General features: G+C 34.4%; 1 protein-coding gene across 2 annotated transcripts in view; it reads left to right on the top strand.

Moving 5' to 3' along the window:
* Window positions 1–19,009, top strand: part of LIMS1 (LIM zinc finger domain containing 1) — a 200,385-nt gene that overhangs the window by 27,025 nt on the left and 154,351 nt on the right. For both annotated transcript variants that reach the window (XM_074299645.1, XM_074299649.1), the window contains exon 2: window positions 12,350–12,460. In XM_074299645.1, coding sequence (XP_074155746.1) covers window positions 12,350–12,460 — 111 coding nt within the window. The remainder of the gene's footprint in view (window positions 1–12,349; window positions 12,461–19,009) is intronic.

The raw sequence follows: 19,009 nt of genomic DNA, 5'->3' as shown, positions 1-19,009 counted from the left end.
TATTAAATATATGCTTTTCAATTGATGCTATCCAATTACTTGCCATCTAGGGGAGGGAATGGGGAAAAGGGAGGGAGAAAAAAATTTGGAACACAATATTTTGCAAGAGTGAATGTTAAAAATTATCTATGCATGTGTTTTGAAAATAAAAGCTTAAAAAAACTGCTATCCAAGGGAATGATTCTGGGAAGATGGAGGAATAGGTTGGTAAATTTCAAGCTCTCTTGATTTTCCTCACAAATAGAACAAATTTGCACCTCAGGATGAAACACAGACTTATGAAAAGCCAAGACTTGACTGGTACCAAGAAGTACAATTCAACAAGATCTGAAGATCCTGGGCCCAGATTAACCTGTTTAAAATGCAAACAATCCCTGGCTAGGGGACCCATCAAGCCAGCTGGGTGTGATTGGAGCCTCAGCAGGAACCACAGAGACTTTCACCTCCCCAACTGTTTGTCAAGTGGGGGTTTGAGTCTAGGAAGACAGAGTGAGCCTGGCCTGATTAAGAATGCCAAGCCCACACAGTCCAGGTGAGAAGGAACTAGCACCTGGTAAATGTAGAAGCAGCCAGGCAAGGATGCTGCTGGCTGTGGGCACTTGCAGGAGGATGGAGCTTTTGGTTTGGGGTTCCTGGTCAGAGTGGAGAGCTGAAGGGAAACTTGAGGTACTATCACCTCCTCCCCCAAGATTAGAGATACTTACACTAACACCTCTTATTTAAAAAAAATGAATTGCAAAGAAGAAAGAATTCTACCATTGAAATACATTATGGGAACAGGGAAGACCTTCAGAAGACACAAGTAAAAAAAACCTGTTCCAAAGAGTAATGTGAATGCCTCCCTGCTTAGAGAGAATTTATAGAATTCAAAAAAGAATTCAAAAATCAAATGAGCAACATTGAGGAAACATTAAAGAAAAAATTAAAATGATCCAAGAAAAACAAGATTATGAAAAAAAAAAAAGTTAACCAATTAGAAAAGGAGATACAGAGTCTTAAAGTTAGGAGAATAACCCTTGAAAATCAGAATCAGGCAAAAAGAAGCCAGTGAAGCTATGAGAGACCAAGAATTAACAAAACAGATTATGAATGAGACAATAGAGCAGAACATTTTATAAGAAAAACAATAGATCTGGAGAACAGATCAAGAAGAGAAAATATAAAAATAATTGAATTGCCAGAAAGTTGTGACCAAAAAGAAAACCTTGACACAATAATGCAGGAAATAATTCTAGAAAATTGTCCTGGAATGATAGAACATGAGGGGAAAGTAGAAATAGGAAAAAATCCACAGATCATCACCTCAAGGAGACCCTTTATGGAAAACACATAGGAATATTATTACCAAATTCAGAAACTCCCAGGTCAAAGAGAAAATTTTGTAAGAAAAAAGAAAAAAACAATTCAAATATGCTGGAGCTACAATTAGAATTGTACAAGACTTACCTGCAGCTGCAATAAAAGTTCTTAGAAACATATCTACAGACAAGCAAAAGAACTAGACCTGTGGTGAAAAATGTCATACCCAAAAAATTATCTATAATTTTGAGTGAGAAAAACAGACCTTTGATGAACTTGCAAATTTTCAGAACTTTCTGTCACTCAAACCCAAACTTAATAGAATTTAACATATAAGACTCAATACCAAAGAGCACTTTTAAAAGGAACTCAACATGGACAAACTGTTTAAACATGGAAAAATTGTTTTGTTTTGGTTTTTTTACATGAGAAATATATGCTTTATGTTTAAAATTTATATTAACAATAGGATAAGCTCAAAAGAAAGATTGGCAGGCTTTTAAAGGTAAAAATAGTAATTATGATACAATGCAATACAATTCAAATGAGAGGAAGAAGACACAGAAGCATTAGAGAGCTTGTAGTTCTGAAAACCTACTCACATCAGGAATGGGTTCAGTAGACAATATCACATATATACCATGAAGGGTATAGCATCCTTTAGAATCTAAAAAGAAATAAGGTGGGAAGGATAATGGATGGGGAAGCAAAGAGTGAGGGAAGAAGACAAGAGAGAAATCCCTAGATGGGGGGATGTTAAGTTATAGTAAGCCAAGTTATGGAGCAGAATTTAATGGAAGAGTCAGCAGGGACAGAAAAGATGCCTGTGTATGTAATGTATGTGTGTGTTGGTGTGTGTATGTATGTATGCATATGTACATAAGCATGCATAACTATATCTTTTCATAAGGTAGTTTGCTTGGGTATAATGGGGGTATGAAAGGGAGATATGTGTGTCTCTGTGTTTCTACATATGTATGTAATTCCTTTCTTAACTATAACCTGCTTGATGGTGATGGGAGGGATGAAAGGGGGAGAAAAGAATAAGGTGTGCAGCAAAGAACAAAAGAACAATTTATCAGGAAGTAAAGAATAGATGGACACTCATGAATATAATTTCTTCTACCACTATATATACTTTATTAAATTGGTAGTTATATATTTTGAAATTTCCCTGATGTTCTGCTGAGCATATGATGTTTTCTTTTGTTTTGTATTGCTTTTCTGTTTTTCTTTTTTTCTTATTCTGTTTCTTCACATAAAATAATACTCCTCCCCTAAATGCTATCCACCTTCAAAGAAAAAAACTCACAGATTCTGAATGCAAATTAAAGCACAAATTTTTTCCCTTTGTTTACTTTTCTTCCTTCATCCTTTCTTTTCTTCTCTTTCTTCCTTTTGCAACATGGCTAATATGGAAATGTTTTGCCTGATTTCATATTGATATCACATTTCATGCTTTTTCAAGTAATGGGAAGTGAAAGAGAGAGAAAATTTGGAACTCATAATTTTTAGAAAATAAATCCTAAAAGTAAGTAAATGCTACAATTTAAAAAAAAATAAAATGAAAAGGTACTTGGGGAGAGAAGATTTCTGAAATGTTCAGTTGCAATCTGTCCTCTGGATTATTCTACTCATGACCTGAAAAGCAATTCACTAGGAAATTCAAGCATGTGGATGTGGGTTAAAGTTTACCTTGGTTCCACAGGCCTGTTGTGAATGCCTCTTGTCTATTGTGTAGAGTAGGAAACATAAGTAGGGAACAGATCTTCATTCACTGCTCATGAGTTTTCTCATTCAGAACGTGTGGAGGAAATGATGTCCCAAGTCTCACATAGTCCGAGGTCACTGCCAGAACTGCAGAGTATTGATGCAAGTTCTCTGGGGTTTTAGTGCATTCACTGTTGGAGCAGCTTTTTACTTGGGGAAACAATGTGGCCTTTGTCATGGTGAGTGAGGTGTGTTTTAACGAATATATAATGTGTAATATCCATTTTGAAAGTTGAGATGTAGTACAATAATCTATTTGTTAAATGAGTAGCCTTTTGTTTTTCCATTATAAGTGATTATGCAGTAGTAAAACATAGATAAGCTTAGTCAGAGACTAGTTTTTCTTTTCAAAATGAACTTTAGAATCTAAGATTTTAAAGGGGCAGTTAGTTACCTACTCCAAAGGGAATCACAAATAAAATTTAGGGCTTTTTGCATTTTTGATCATTTTTTTGTTAACCTGTTGCAGGAAATGAGAGATTTCTTTGACCAGTCAGACCTTTGTATAGCCTAAAACATCTGGAGGCGTTTGTTTCTGTTACGTGCTTGCTTTGTTTCAAGGTAGTAAATATTAGAAACAGGTGTTTTCCTGTGTTGTAAAATATGTGTGAATTGGTTTAGCTTACATTTTTTTACTAGTTTTTGGTCTTTTAGAAAATGTGTGTGTTTGTATGCTTTTTAATTAATAAGCATTTAATTTTTTTCCCAGCTCCTCAACCCATCATTGTCTAATCATTTAGAGGAGAAAACCTGTTTAGCAAACATTCATAGTCAAGCAAGACAGATTTTTGCCTTGGTCCTGTCTCATTCAGCATCTTGATTTAGTCATTTGTCAGAAAATGGATTAGTTTCTTCATTTTCTGTTTTCTGGAACCTTGGCTGGTCACTGAATCAAGTTCTTTAGTCTTGACAATGTTTGATTTTACAATGAAGGCTGAAATGAAACTAATTTTTTAAATTGAATCCAGTCTGCGGAGTTACTTTTAGTTTTGAAGTTATTACAGTAGTATGAGGATATTAAATAGCTGAATCCTGGATGGGAAGAGGTGTTAAATAAGGAGGAGGAGGAGGTGATGATGATGATGATAAAAATTACCGTGACAATTTTGGAACTATACTCAAAAAGTTATCAAACTATGCATACCCTTTGACCCAGCAGTGTTTCTACTGGGCTTATATCTCAAAGAGATCTTAAATAAGGGAAAGGGACTTGTATGTGCAAGAATGTTTGTGGCAGCCCTCTTTGTAGTAGCAAGAAACTGGAAAATGAATGGATGCCCATCATTTGGAGAAAGGGTGGGTAAATTATGGTATATGAATATTATGGAATATTATTGTCCTGTAAGAAATGATCAGCAGGATGAATACAAAGAGTCCTGGAGGGAATGAGCAGAACCAGGAGATCATTATATAGGGTAACAAGAAGATTATATGATGATCAAATCTGATGGACATGGCTCTCTTCAACAATGAGATGATTCAAACCATTTCTAAGTTTAAGATAATGAGTTTTTTCTTCACACACACTAATTAGGATTTGAATTCAGGAATTCTCCATTCTGTGTCCAGTGTTTTATCCACTGAATCACCCAGCTGCTTTTACCACTGCCTTTTCTCCCATAATTACATTATATTTATTTTGATTGTTGTTGTTGTAGTCTATGTCTTCCCTGTGGATCATAAGCTCCTTGAGGGCAGGGACTATTTTTTACTTTTGAATTTTTATTCCCAGTTCCTAGCATAATGGTGCCTGGCATATAGTAGGAACTTTATAAATTGATTATTGAGGAATCTTATATAATCAGTCAGTAAACATTTATTAAATGTCTGTCTTGTACCAGGTATTGTGTCACCAGCTGGGATTAGAAAAAGGAGCAAAACATCTAAAGTCTTATGAAAAAATGCTCTTAATCTGTTGATTAGAGAAATGCAAATTAAAACAGTTCGAAGGTACCACCTCTCAGAATGGCTAAGATGACAGGAAAAGATAATGATAAATGTTGGAGGGGATGTGGGAAAACTGGAACACTAATGTATTTTTGGTAGAGTTGTGAACTGATTCAAGCATTCTGGAGAATAATTTAGAATTATTCCCAGAGGGCTGTCAAACTGTGTATACCCTTCAATCCAACCAATCCAGTGCCACTACTAGTTCTGTATCCCAAAGAAATCATAAAAGAGGGAAAAGGACCCACATGTGCAAAAATGTTTGTAGCAGCTCTTTTTTTGTGGTGACAAAGAATTGGGGAAATGAATAAATGCCCATCAGTTAGAGAATGGCTGAATAAATTAAGGTATGTGAAAGTAATGGAATATTATTATTCTGTAAAAAATGATGAACAAGCTGATTTTTAAAAGGCCTGCAAAGATTTACATGAATTAATGCTGAGTGAAATAAGCAGAAGCAGGAAAACATTGTACACAGCAGCAGGATTGTGCGATGATCAACTATGAAAGACTTAGTTCTCAGCGGTTCAGTGATCCAAAGCAATCGCAATAAACTTTGGATGGAAAACACCACCCACATCCAGAGAGAGAACTATGGAGGCTGAATGTAAATCAATATATTCTATGTTTATTTTTTTTCCTTTTTCTTCTGTTTTTTTTTCTTTTTCTTACCATTGTTTCCCTTTTGTTCTGATTTTTTTCTCTCAACATGAATCATAAGGAAATAGGTTTAATAAAATGTACATGTATAACCCCCCAAAAATGTTGTTTTTACATGTAACTGGGGAAAATAAAAATTTTAAAAAGAAAAAAAAAACACTACAGAGGAGGGGGGGGGAGACACATCAGACCCTGCACTCAAGAAGCTTACATAGCATGATCTTGAGTTAACAGTTAAGGTTCGGTGGATAGAATGTTGGAGTTGAATCAGGAAGACCCCAATTCAATTACTGCCCCCAACTCTTAATTCATTATGTGATGGTAAGACAGGTCACTTATCCATAATTAGCTTCAGTTTCTACATCTGTGAAATGAGGGGGTCAGAATTGATTAAGGCTTTTCAATCTCTGAATCTATGATCTTTTGATCCAGATTGCCCATTTCTGGATGATCTCTAGTTTATTGAACATGAACATTAATAAAACATGACAACAGAAAGGAATGAGGCATGAGACCAATCATCATCATTCATATTGATAAAACTTTTAGAATTAGAAAGCCACCTCCTTTTTTAAAGAAAATGGTACAATAGTGAAATGAGTAATGTAAATACTATGTCCATTTTATACTGTACTACTCTTAGCCTATAAATATATCTTTGTTGTTACAGGTGTATGTGTGTGTGTGTGTGTGTGTGTGTGTGTGTGTGTGTGTGTGTGTGTTTTTTCAAGATGTTTTCAAATGTTTAATTTTATGTGGGACAGATATTTAAAGAAGCCATTTTCACATGAAGCATTAATAAGATAGATTGTGATTATTTAGTAAATTCATATAACATGTCAGAAACATTTATATAAAATCTTTAGCAAAATTTCATATTTCTTTACCCATTTACAAGTAGTATGCAATGGGGCAGCTTTTTTCTACTTTTTATTTTCATACAACAAGAGAGTAATAGCTAGAATGGGTCTTAGATGTTATTTAGTCCAGTGGTTCTCAAACTATGATATGCTGTCCCTGAAACTCCTTCAGAGGATTCATGAGGTCAGAATCAGTTTCATAATAATAATAAGATGCATGTGTTTCTAATACGGTGTGTGTATATATGCTGTATCAGATATGCATATATAACTTAAACTCTTACTTAGTTTTATTTAGAGTTTTTCTTGCAGACTTTCAGCAAAAATGATTTCCTTTGAAAAAAGAAAAAAAATAGATCTTTTGAAGTTTGTTTTCCCAAATTCTGTGTGTGTGTCCTACATAAATAAAAATTCTTTGGGATCCTCAGAAAATTTTAAAGGTATAAAGATATATAAAGGCAAAAAGTTTGAGAACCTTTTTATTTTGCAAATGAAGAAACTGAAACCCAGAGAGGATATTTGTCTCAGGTCACATAGAAAGTAAATGATATTGGTTTCTGTAATTATTTTAGTTTCCTTTGGACTAGACTAGACCTGTAATCTTATTGGGCAGGAAGTGCCCAATGAAGAATTTCCTCTACCAATTTAGGTCAGCATTTTTTCTGCAACTTAATGTTAGTTCATGTCTCAGGCACTAAGAGGAATATTGACCTGCAGGGGGTCTCTTGGTCAGTATATGTCAGAGAGCCAAACTTGAATTCAGCCTTTTCTGACTCCAGGATCTCTTTGCCTGGACCAGATTTCCTCTAATGAATTTTATATCCAGCCTTTATGAGAAGAAAATCTTAACCTATACTATTTATTTTTATAACTTTTTTTTTTAGCATCACAGGTTATATCATTAGCTTTGCTTTTTGTTAAATGTGCTTTTCTACAATGCCCTTCATTTCTCCTTAGTCTAATTCATTTGCTTCTAGATCTCCATCATTTCTTGTAATATTTCCTGCAGTGTTATTTTGACATGGATTTTTATTTTAAAAAAATGAAGTTTTATTGATTTTTTTTTTACATTGCCTAAAATTCTTTGGTATTACATTCCCTTCATCCTTCTGGACAGTGATCTTATTTAATAAAGAATTTTAAAAAGAGGGAAACCCCCTAGAAAAACTGATAATATACAGTGTTCCACATTTATGGAGACCCCTAAAGGGGTGGGATGAGAGATATTCTTCTCTTGTGGCTCTTGTTCAAAAATTTTGCATTGTTTTGTGGCTCTTTCACTTTACATTATTGTTAGCATGTATACTGTTTTCCTGGCTCAGCTACCTTCACTTTTCATTAATACATGTAATGTTCTGTAGTTATCATATTTTTCTTACAGCATAGTAATATTCCATTATATTCATATACCACAATTTGTTTAGCCATTCCTCAATCGATAGGCATCTACTTTATTTCCAGTTCTTTGCCACCACAAAAAGTACTACTGTAAATATGTTGATACAAATAGGGCCTTTTTATCAAGGATACCCTTGGGGTATATGCCCTAACATAACCATCTTTTGTCTCTCCCCTGAGCTTCAGTTGATTCTTTTAATTGATTATTGGACATTTTAGACTGAATAGATCCCTGACTATATCTCAAACTTAGCATTCCTAAAGCAGAATTTATCTTCTTCCTCTCACTCCAAATTCATCTTTCATCCCATACTTATTTTTTAAATAATGTTTATTTCCCGCATGTATGTATGTTCATTTTTTACATATTTCCATATGTAAATATTTCCATTATTTTCAAAAGGGAAAAACCACAAGAAAAAAAAACAAGGAAAAAAGTTACATATCATTATTTACATTAAGTTTCCATATTTCTCTCTCTGGATGTAGATCGTATTCTCCATCCAAAATTTCTTGAGATTGCCTTGAATCACTGAAAAAGCACCAAGTCTATCATAGTTGATCATAACACAATCTTGCTGTTGCTGTGAACAGTGTTTTCCCGTTTCTGCTTGACCACCCTTATTTCTGATCTCCCAATTTGTAATTTTGGTTTTACCCTCTATTCCTCCTTCTCATTCTCCCAATTTATAAATATCCAGTAGATTGCCAGATCTTTTTCTACCTCCACAATCTCTCTTCCATCTAATCCTTTCTTTTAGCTACCTCCTTAGTTCAATTATTATCACTTCTCACCTAGCATCATTATTACAAAGGCTTCCCTGCTTTAAGACACTCCTCACTTTAGTGGTTCCCATTTGTCTCCAGAATAATATATAAACTTTTTTTAGTGTTGAAGTCCTTCATGGCTTGATTTTATTTCCAGCATGGTTGAAGCTGACCTTTTCTCTGTTCCTCATTCTTGACGCTTCATCTCTTAATTATCTTTGTGCTGTCTTCCCCATCCTATGCACAGAATATATTCCCTCATTTTTGTTGCATGGAATCCCTAAATTTCCTCAAGCTGGTCTAGTAGCACAATCTTCTCTGCATGAAGCCTTTTCTTTTTCCCTTAATTGCTGGTATCTTTCCTCTCAAACTACCTTGCATTTATTCTTTTGATATTTATTCTATATATACTTATATATGCATGTTATCTCTTCATTAGAATGGAAGCTTCTTAAGAGTAGGGATTGTTTCATTCTTTATATTTGTGTCTCAATAATGTCTAGCACAGTGCCTAATATATGCTAAATTCCTAATAAATGATTGCTGATCATTTAGTATTCTTTTTATCAATTTGTATAGGTGTAATTTGAGTTTTCTGTGCTAGTGTATCTTACTGTAACAAGAACCCCACCTGATATGTGATTTAGTTGAAGGTAATAACTATAATTTTGTTTAGTCATGTCTGACTCTTCACCATCCCATTTGGGGAGTTCTTGGCAAAGATATTGTAATAGTTTGCCATTTCCTTTTGTGGCTCATTTGACAGATGAGGAAACTGAAACAAGTAGTTGAATCTTTCTGCTATCAGCTCCAGCACTCCATTAACTTCACTACATACCCAATACTAATTACTAACATTTATATAGCACTTACTATGTGCCAACCATTGGTATTAAGGATTTGAAATTCTCTCATTTTCTGGTTTGTTTATGGTGAGGCAATTGGAATTAAATTGCCTCATACCCCTATTAAGTGTTGTGTCTGAGAATGGATTTTAACTTAGTTCCTCCTGACTTTAGGACCAATGCTGTATCCACTGCTTCATTTGGCTCCCCTATTATCTCATTTACAATGGAAAGAATTTGGAATCCTTGGAACTAGGGTTAAATCCTAGCTTTCTCTGCTGAATCTCTGTCTTAGTTTCCATTCCTCCTGTAAAATTAAAGGACTGAACTGTTTGACCTCTTTTCTCCCTTTCAGTTCTAATTTTTTTGCTCACTGTTTCTTAGAAGTATCACCACAATATCCCATTTTTACAACCATTAAACCTCATTTTGCATTTGTAATGGTCTTTTGTACAGATACTAACCCTTCTACTTTTCTATACATTTTCTAACTTAAGACTTGTTATATCTTAATAAAAACTGTCTATTTGATTACTTATTATTCCTGATCTATAAAGGAGAGGGAGAAAAGGTACATGATAGCAAGCAGGAAGATGGTCAGAGTGTTTTGGGGTGGGTCTAGGGCCCTAGATATTTGGTATACTCTTACCAACAAGGAGTGCCAGGCTTCCAAAGTAGGAGCTGGACTGTCTATTTAGAGGCAAAGAATGGAGTGTAAAAGAATGATAAAAAGATTGGCAAGTAGAATGGAGGGCATTGGAGTGCCTTATCTATTTTTCATCTTTTAAACAGGGGTGACAGCAGTAACTCTCATTTTGTTCATAGTAACCCTGTCAGAGAATTCAGGTATCTTTGTCTCCTTTGTACAGATGAAGAATATGGGATTCAGAGAGGTAATAATATTTGCCTAAGTCACTCCCATAGTAAGTCTGAGTCTGTACTCAAATTAAGGACTTTTGTCTCTTTTTTTTGTTCAAAGTGCCTCTTACCTACTTCATAGGTTCCTTGTGAATACTAGATTAAATGTGTGAGATTCAGGAAATGTTATACAAATGTTTGTTTTTGAAGAACTTCTCACCAGAATAAGTGATGTGAGGAGTAGAATATTGGAAGATCAGTAAATGGAATTCCATGAGAGTGGTTTTCTGCCACTCTGCACACCACATCTTAGGAAGACTAGAACAATTGAAGAAATCTTAAAATGAATTACCTATATTTATTTTAAATAGGAAACATTCATTAACTTCTACAATTGCTAGATTTATTAAATATAAATACTACCTTAAAAAATCACTATTCCTCTTTTCCTCTTTTTATTCTGTTGCATTTATTTATCTACTCCTTAGATTGGGAGGACTACAAATGGGTTAGACTGGGAAACTACATGTACTGTGGAAAGAGCCAATCAGCTCTTAGCAGTTCAGGTCTGAAGAGGATCATTAGCTAGTCATTGGAATGTTGCTTTAACCTCATGGTTCGGAAACGTTAGTTTAATATTACCTCTGTTACCCTGAATTATGCCTTAGCAGAATTTGTCTATTACTATCCTATCCCAAAGTAGATATCAATTTATTAAAAAAAAAAAAACAAAAAAACACCCCAATAACATAGGGACTAACTAAATGTCGGATTAGTGATCAACCTGACCAGTTTGTTAAACATTCTGTATCTCACTCTAAAATGAACCTGTGATAAGTCATGCTTAATGAAGACCAAGTTACTTGCGACATAGGAAAACCAAAGATAGGTTACTTGGTAGAAAGGGATAAATTTCAGGTGTTCTAATTTGGCAGAATTAAAAATTAAGTGAAATGAGGCCCTCTCCTTTTTGCTCTATTCTTTTGCCTTGTATCTCCCTTGCTAGTGGTAAAATCTTTACCCACATCAAACTTCCTTTTTGTCCATCATCTCTCTCTCTCTCTCTCTCTCTCTCTCTCTCTCTCTCTCTCTCTCTCTCTCTCTCTCTCTCTCTCTCTTTCAATTTTTTTGACTCATCTTTTTTTTTTACCTACACTTAACCCCATTGGTTCTTAGAAAAGATGTGATGTTTGTTATTAATTCCTACTTTTTTTGGAACTTGTCATTGTGCTCTCTATCATGAAAAGAATTCATATTTAGTTTAAAAGTCTTATCTCTGCTTTGAAAAGAGGACCCCCACCCAACCTGCTAAAGATAGTTACCTGCACTTGGGGATTTCTAATATGAATGTGGCTGTTTCACTTCTTAGGTCAAAGGGCAAGAATTCTTCTTTGGTCTAGTATGTGACCTCACTTCCTGACCACCTTATTGGGACAACTATGAATTTTGAGTTCTTTATGAGGAGGATAAATACAAATTCAATATTCACAGTGTATTCTTACTGCTATATGAGTTTTCCTGATTCCTAACCCATTCCTTAGTTTTGTGCTGGGGAAGGCATTTAAGATATGGATGGTACATAGAAGACTAATGGATTCCCATTCTTCCTTCTCGGCATACAGAATCTGTTTTGAATTGATTCCTCTTACATTTAATCTGACCTTTTAAGTAAGGACAAGCTTGTTTTACCTGATCTATTGGTGCCATTAAAAAAAAGAATAAGTGAAATTTTTTTCGAAGGAAGGAGGTAGAATGAGAAATTCTTTTCTCCCTAGAGGAACAAATAAATGGAAAGAGCTGAGACTTAGTATGAAAGGAGGAGAGTAATGTATTGAAACTGAGTGAATAAAGTGGGAGTCATGAGGCCTTAAGTTAGGTTCAGAAGTCATGCTCCACAGACTGGAAAAATTGAGCAGTAAATTTACATTGATCTTGAATTTCCAGAAATTCACCTGTACCAGATGGAGGAAGCAGCAAACAACACTTGGGACTAAGGAATGAAGAATCAGCTCAAACTGGACATCTGGGTTGGACTCCAGGCATTCCTGATGTGAGGTAGGAACTGCTTATGATGTATTATCTATGCTATTATAAAGCATGGTTGTTGGCTGCTGGTTTTACAGAGAATATGAATACAGGAAACCATTCGAGCCTATGTGTAATTTTGCTATTATTTTTGGACCTCCTTCTTCTACTGAGGTTACAATGGTTAATAAAGAATGCAATTTCCATTTTTTTCTAAGCTATGACTACCCCAGAGCTAATGTTTAAGGCTATTTTATTGGGACCCCTTGTCTGAAAGCCTCATCAGTTCATCTGGCAAGTAGGATCTCTTTTCCTTTTAATATAGAGTGTTAGTTTCTTGAGCAATGGAATCATAGATTTATACCTAGAAGGAATTTAAAAATCCTTTCCCTCCCCCTCACTCTGTAGATAAGAAGGGACATTACTTACCCTAAGATAGTAAGTAACAGAGTTAGGATTTGAAACTACATCCTTCAATTCAGTGTATTTTGCACTGATTCCCAAATGGACATCTCTCACATATCTCCAATATCTTTCTCAGAACACTGAAGATAAAGGTCTTTAAATGCTCAAGCTTTCACTTTAAAGAATAAAGGTTCAGTTGTCAAGTTAATGTCATGGCTCCTATGTTGTCCTTGTTCACCTTGCCAGAAATGCCTTTAAGGCTGATTGATGTAAAGTCCTAGAATACACACAGTCTTTTTACTGTGGGACGGAAAGAGCAGTCAAGCAAACACCAGAAGTTTACTTTTATCAAGGAAACACATAAAAAGTTGGATCATCTTGTGGAAAGATCTCTGGATTCGAAATGAGAAGATGTGTGTTTATGTGGCACATGATCATCATTAGCTACGTTACCAGTCTATGATCTTTGTTCAGCCCTAAAACAGCCTACCACACGGAGTAATGATGAGGAAATAGCTTTGTAAACCTTAAGATGCTGTATGTAAAGGGGAGTAGTTACAGTAACAATATAGTTACACATTTTCCCTTTTGCATCATTATTACTCATACGAAAATTGCTATCTGTTTTGCTGTTTTCCTTTTAACTGAAATGATAAATAGACTCAATCCCCAATCTCACTTGTCCCTACCCTTGGACTAGGTTTCAGAAGAACTGGTTTCTCATTCTTTCTGTGTTCAGGTCTGTGACCATTGGCAAGACATTGTATTAGCCTCTATAAAATGAAAGGGTTGAATTATGTGATCTTGGGCCTTTCCAGCTGCTAAAATAATTTATCAAAATATAAGGAATAATGAATAAATCTAAAATTTATCTATTTTAAGAAAAGTAACTTCATAAAAACATAGTAGTGTAATTATCAGGAATAATGGAACATTGATTTTAACAAAAAGATTTTGAGTGAATATAATGCTGACTGAACTGATATCCAGGATTCAATTTGATTTTCTCTGTTTTGTCTATGAAAAATTGAGTCTAAGCATATGAATATGGAGAAGAGAAACTTTTTACTTCATCCTTATATTATTTTTAATACTTTGTCTAAAATGTTCCAAATGACTTTAATATATACCATAGTAATAATTTATATTTTACCTAGTAAGTTTGGTTGACATTTTATATTTTGTTTTTAGATTAGTAGGTTTACATGTAATTATGATAATAAATGAATTTGGTAGATATATTTTCCAGACCCTTGTTTATTATATTTGGCTACCTGGAAGAATAGTATGTAGAATAACATGGATTCCAAGAATGTTTACAAAAAGCATGCATTTTCAGTGCAGTGTGGAAGAGTGAATCCAAATTTTTATTGTAATAGTTTTTAGTATTTTGATTCTGTGGTTATTACCTTGAAAATTTTCTCCCCTTGCCCTCCTTTTAAAGTTAAGCAATTTGTTACATTTTGTACAGGAGGAGTCATTCTGGATTGTTTTACAACCTCCAAGTATATTTATAATTAAAGGTGACTTCTTACTGCTTGATTTTCCATGACAAATTGTTGGCTGCAGCTACAAATTGAAGGACAGTTTTTAATTGGGTCCATAATATAGAAAGGACTGATAACATTGCTTTGTAATTTACACCTCCAGCCAATTCTGATGTTCATCTAAACATACAAAATGGGGGTGGGGTTAGGAGTCACTTCCCTTGTTATACCATTTTAGCATATGTATGCAAATTCAATTACTGTAAAGTCATAGAGATTTAATGAAGGAGAATGAATGCATTCAGGGAGAGAGAGGAATGAATCAAGGGAGCCCACTGTTCTTGACTGGAAAAGAAAAGAGTTCACATAATAGAAGAAATCCTTGTAATGGACATTGTACCCAGGAATGGTAATTAAATTCCAAATGAAGTTTTCTGATTTATTTAGTCAAAATTTGCAGACTTTGCCTCATCAGTGTACTTTGTAAGGGAATGTGTAATATTGTGTGAGAGAACGGTCCTGCTATTTTCCTTGGTGACTCAGGTAAAGCAAAGTCATTGATTTCATGCCCTGGTTATATGAGGACTTGACTAGCTTCTTGCATAATGGTTTTGGTGCCTTTGATGCTGCTTATAGTGTTTCAGTAACTTTAATCAGTCTAATGTATTTTAGTGCCTTTGCTGTACAAAGTATTCTATTTTAAATTGACTAAAATTATAGAGGACTCAGAACTTTCTGGGCAAATTTCCATTTTCTATCAGTTCCTATGTTGGTTACCCCCAAGTTTCCCACCCCTCCTTTTAAGCTACTTTCTAAGCAAGGACTTTCTTTGTCTTAATTGTATAGCCAGTGCTTAGCACAATGTCTGGCACATAGGTACTTAATAAATGTTTATTAAATTGAATGAATTCTCCCAAACTATCCTCAATCATATCATTAATCAGAACTCCTCAGTCTTTTTAATTTTTTGCCTTTATTATATTGGTATTATATAAATTATTTCCTGGTTCTGCTCCCTTCACTTTGCATCAGCTCTCATAGGTCTCAGAAGTCTGAAATTCTCTATCATTTCTTATTGAACAATATAATCACATCCATAACTTATGTGGATAGTCATGCCCGAATTGATGAGTATCTCCTCAATTTTCAATTCATTTTTTAAAATGGATTATTTTTAAAATAAAATTTTAATAGTATTTTATTTTCCAAAACATTTGCAAAGATAGTTTTCAACATTCCTTCTTAAAAGACTTCATGTTTCAGATTTTTCTTCCTCCTTCCCTCACTTCTCAAAGACAAGCAATCTGATATAGGTTAAATATGTGCATCAATTTTCAATTCTTTGCCATCACAAAAAGAGCTATTATAAATATTTTAATACATATGGGGTCTTTTTCTTCTAGTAGTTACTATGTTATTTAGTCATTTCAGTCATGTCAAATTCATTATGACCCTTCAAGATTTTTTTGGTAGAGATATTGGAGAAGTTCACTTTTTTTTTTTTTTTTCTGCAGCTCATTTTACAGATGAAGAAACTGAGGCAAATAGTATCACATTTTTAGTAAGTGTGTGAGGTCAGATCTGAACTCAGGAAGATGAATCTTCCTCACTGTGCACCCTGCATGTTTTCTACTGAATCATCCTGTTACCCTTAGTAGTTACCATAGTTGTTCATAAAAGTACTATCAAATCCCAGACCCTTATTATTTCTTTGCATGATATCAGAGTTTTGCAGTTTGCTAATCTGATTCATTCAGTATCTTTACTGTTTTCATCCATTTGTGTAATAACTATCTGCTATATGAACTAATGTCTGATGATTTCATGTAGAATAAGAAAAAGGAGATGCTAAGATTTTTAATCTTGATTCTCTCCATGACTAACAAAAAAAATGAGTCTGAGTTTTTTAGGGAAGTTCCTTTTGGGAAAGTGAAGGAGATTAAAAAAATCACCAAAGGCAAAGATTAACTATCAAAAATAAACAAAAGAAGAGAATAAGTATGAGATAATTCTCAGTAATATAAACATGTCTCTTTATTCACTACCAACTCTGCCAGGAGTAGTCCTCCTTCTTCTGCTGGGGCCTTTGCCCTATTCCAAACCCTAGCTCTGCTCATTGTTAAATAAATTCTCATAGGATAAAGAATTTTTTATTTCCTGCTTGGAGTTCAGTGTTCTCCTAAAGAGAGTTTTCTGTTTTTCATCTCCATTTTTGCTTCATGGTTACTAACTAAAGTGAGTCATTATTGTTAACCTTTATATAAATGAAGGGAGAAAGAGTCATTTGTGCTTACATCCTGCTCACATTTGGCAGGATGAACCAGTGATCACAGTAATAAAGGCTTTGCAAAGTTTATAAATCCAGATGAAAAGAAATACAGAAAATTGCTTTGAGCATCACAGAATTTTAGAACTACAGAGCTTGGAAGAAACCATCATGATCGCCTCCATCCCATCCCCCTCGTTAGATATAATGACTTCCATAATTTTCAGTATGCCTTTAAGAAGGAAGATTCATTTTCATAGACTTTTATTGTAGCAAACTGACAAGACCCAGGAAATTCCAAATTATTTCTGTACTGGCCATTTCCCACAGTGAGGACAATACCCTTTCTACTTGGTCAGTTATATGTAACTCCCTTTCTCTCCCTCAAAATTGGCTCCAATTAGACTAAAACTAAAGAACTTGCTTATCCCAACCCAGGGCTTGCTTGCAGAATCAATTCCTTTAGAATATCTTTATTCCTGGGGGGCCCTCTTATTTCACATGTTTCTGTCTCTGAAGTCGGTTTTGGGCATTTAGGGGTAAGATCACTATAGGGACATCTAGGAGTAGAATTCAGTCTGCAGCCCTATGTTTTCAGGTTAGCTAGTAGCCGATAGTGGCAGTGACATACTGATACTGCAATATCTAATGCTGTGATTTTTGTATCTAGTTATAAAAGGCAACTAATGACCCAGTGGAGTTCTGAGCCTGGAGTCTTCCTGAATTCAGATGTGGCCTTAGATACTTAGTAATTGTGTGATCCTAGGCAAGTCACTTAACTCTGTTTTCTCATCTCTAAAATGAACTGGAGAAGGAAATGCAAACCACTTCAGTACTTTTGCCACCTATAAAACCCCAAATAGGACAGTGAGGAGTCAAATATGACTAAATAGCAACAAAATAAAAGGTTTTTATCTAGGCTAAAAATTAAGGGGCCTTTAACTTTGTGTCAAAACATTTTAATATCTAGTCTTATCATTTGATCTTTATAACAACTCTGATGTTGGAGATATGTAAATATATGTATTTACAGATGAGGAGATTGGGCAAATTTCTTAAGATCAAATTAAATAAAATAGTCATTTATTAAACATTCTGGACTCTGTGCTAGGTGAAGAGGATATCAAGGAGAAAAAAAAAAGATTCTGTCCTTAAGGAACTTAGATTCAACTAGGAGGAAACAATATGTACAAAAATTAGCATATATTTAAAATAATTTCAGCAAAAAAGGGAGAGCATTGGCAGCTTCTGGGATCTGGAAAGTCTTCGTATAGGAGATTGTGCTTAATTTGACCCTTGAAAGGAGGTAGGGATTTAGGAAAATGAGGAAGGGAGTGTGTCAAGCATGGAATACATTGTGCCAGAGCATGGAGATAGAGATGGAATGTTCTTTACAAGTAAGAAGGCTAATTGGAATGGAATGTAAAATACATAAGTGGGAATACTTTGAAGTCACTTTGGAAGAAGCTAGAGCCAGTTGGAGAAAGTCTTTAAATGCCAGTGGAGTTTGAATTTTTTTCGAGAGGCAGTAGGGAGCCACTGGCTTTTCTTGAGTTAGGAGAGTGACATGGACAGATCTTTGCTGTAGGAAAATCAGTTTGGCATCTGTGCTAAGGAAGGATTGGAGATACATCACCAAAATGTACCAGATTGTTTTGAAATCAATCAAAGTTCTGTTTCATTTATAAGGATATACTCTTCCAACTTTTAAGGAATTTTTTATTGAGGTAGTACTGTGATGTTACTGTGTAATCAATCAACCAACATTTATTAAGTGCCTACTATATTCTAGGTACTACCAAATTATATATTATAATAGATATAGAAGAAAATATCATAGACCTTTTTTAGCTATTGTAGTTCACAGAAGCATTTAAAGGAATATCTTTTCATTTAATTTTTTAAATTTTCAATAGTATTTTATTTTCCAAATGCGTTTTCACCATTCATTTTTTGTAAGACTTTGTGTTCCAAATTTTTCTCCCTCTCTTCTTTACATGCCTCCCTTCCCAAGAGAGCAAACAATCTGGTATATGTTAAATATGTGCGATTCTTTTAAACATATTTTCATATTTGTCATGTTGTACAAGAAAAATCAGAACAAAAGGGAAAAAAACCATAAGAAAGAAAGAATCAATCAATCAAACAAACAAAGATGAAAATACTAAACTTCAATCCATATTCAATCTCCTTGATCTCTCTTGGATGCAGATGGCATTTTCCATCCCAAATCTGTTGGAATTGCTTTGAATTACCACATTACTGAGAAAAGCCAAATCTATCACAGCTGATCATCAGCTTCTTGTTACTGTGTACAGTGTTCTCTTGGTTTTGCTCACTTCACTCATTCACAGTTTATATAAGTCTTCCCAGGCTTTTCTGAAATCTGTTTGCTCATCTTTTTTTATAAAACACTCAACT

This window comes from Sminthopsis crassicaudata, chromosome 3 (assembly GCF_048593235.1).
Source record: "Sminthopsis crassicaudata isolate SCR6 chromosome 3, ASM4859323v1, whole genome shotgun sequence".
In the NCBI taxonomy this organism is placed as follows: domain Eukaryota; kingdom Metazoa; phylum Chordata; class Mammalia; order Dasyuromorphia; family Dasyuridae; genus Sminthopsis; species Sminthopsis crassicaudata.
This window is presented reverse-complemented; position numbering and strand designations above follow the sequence as displayed.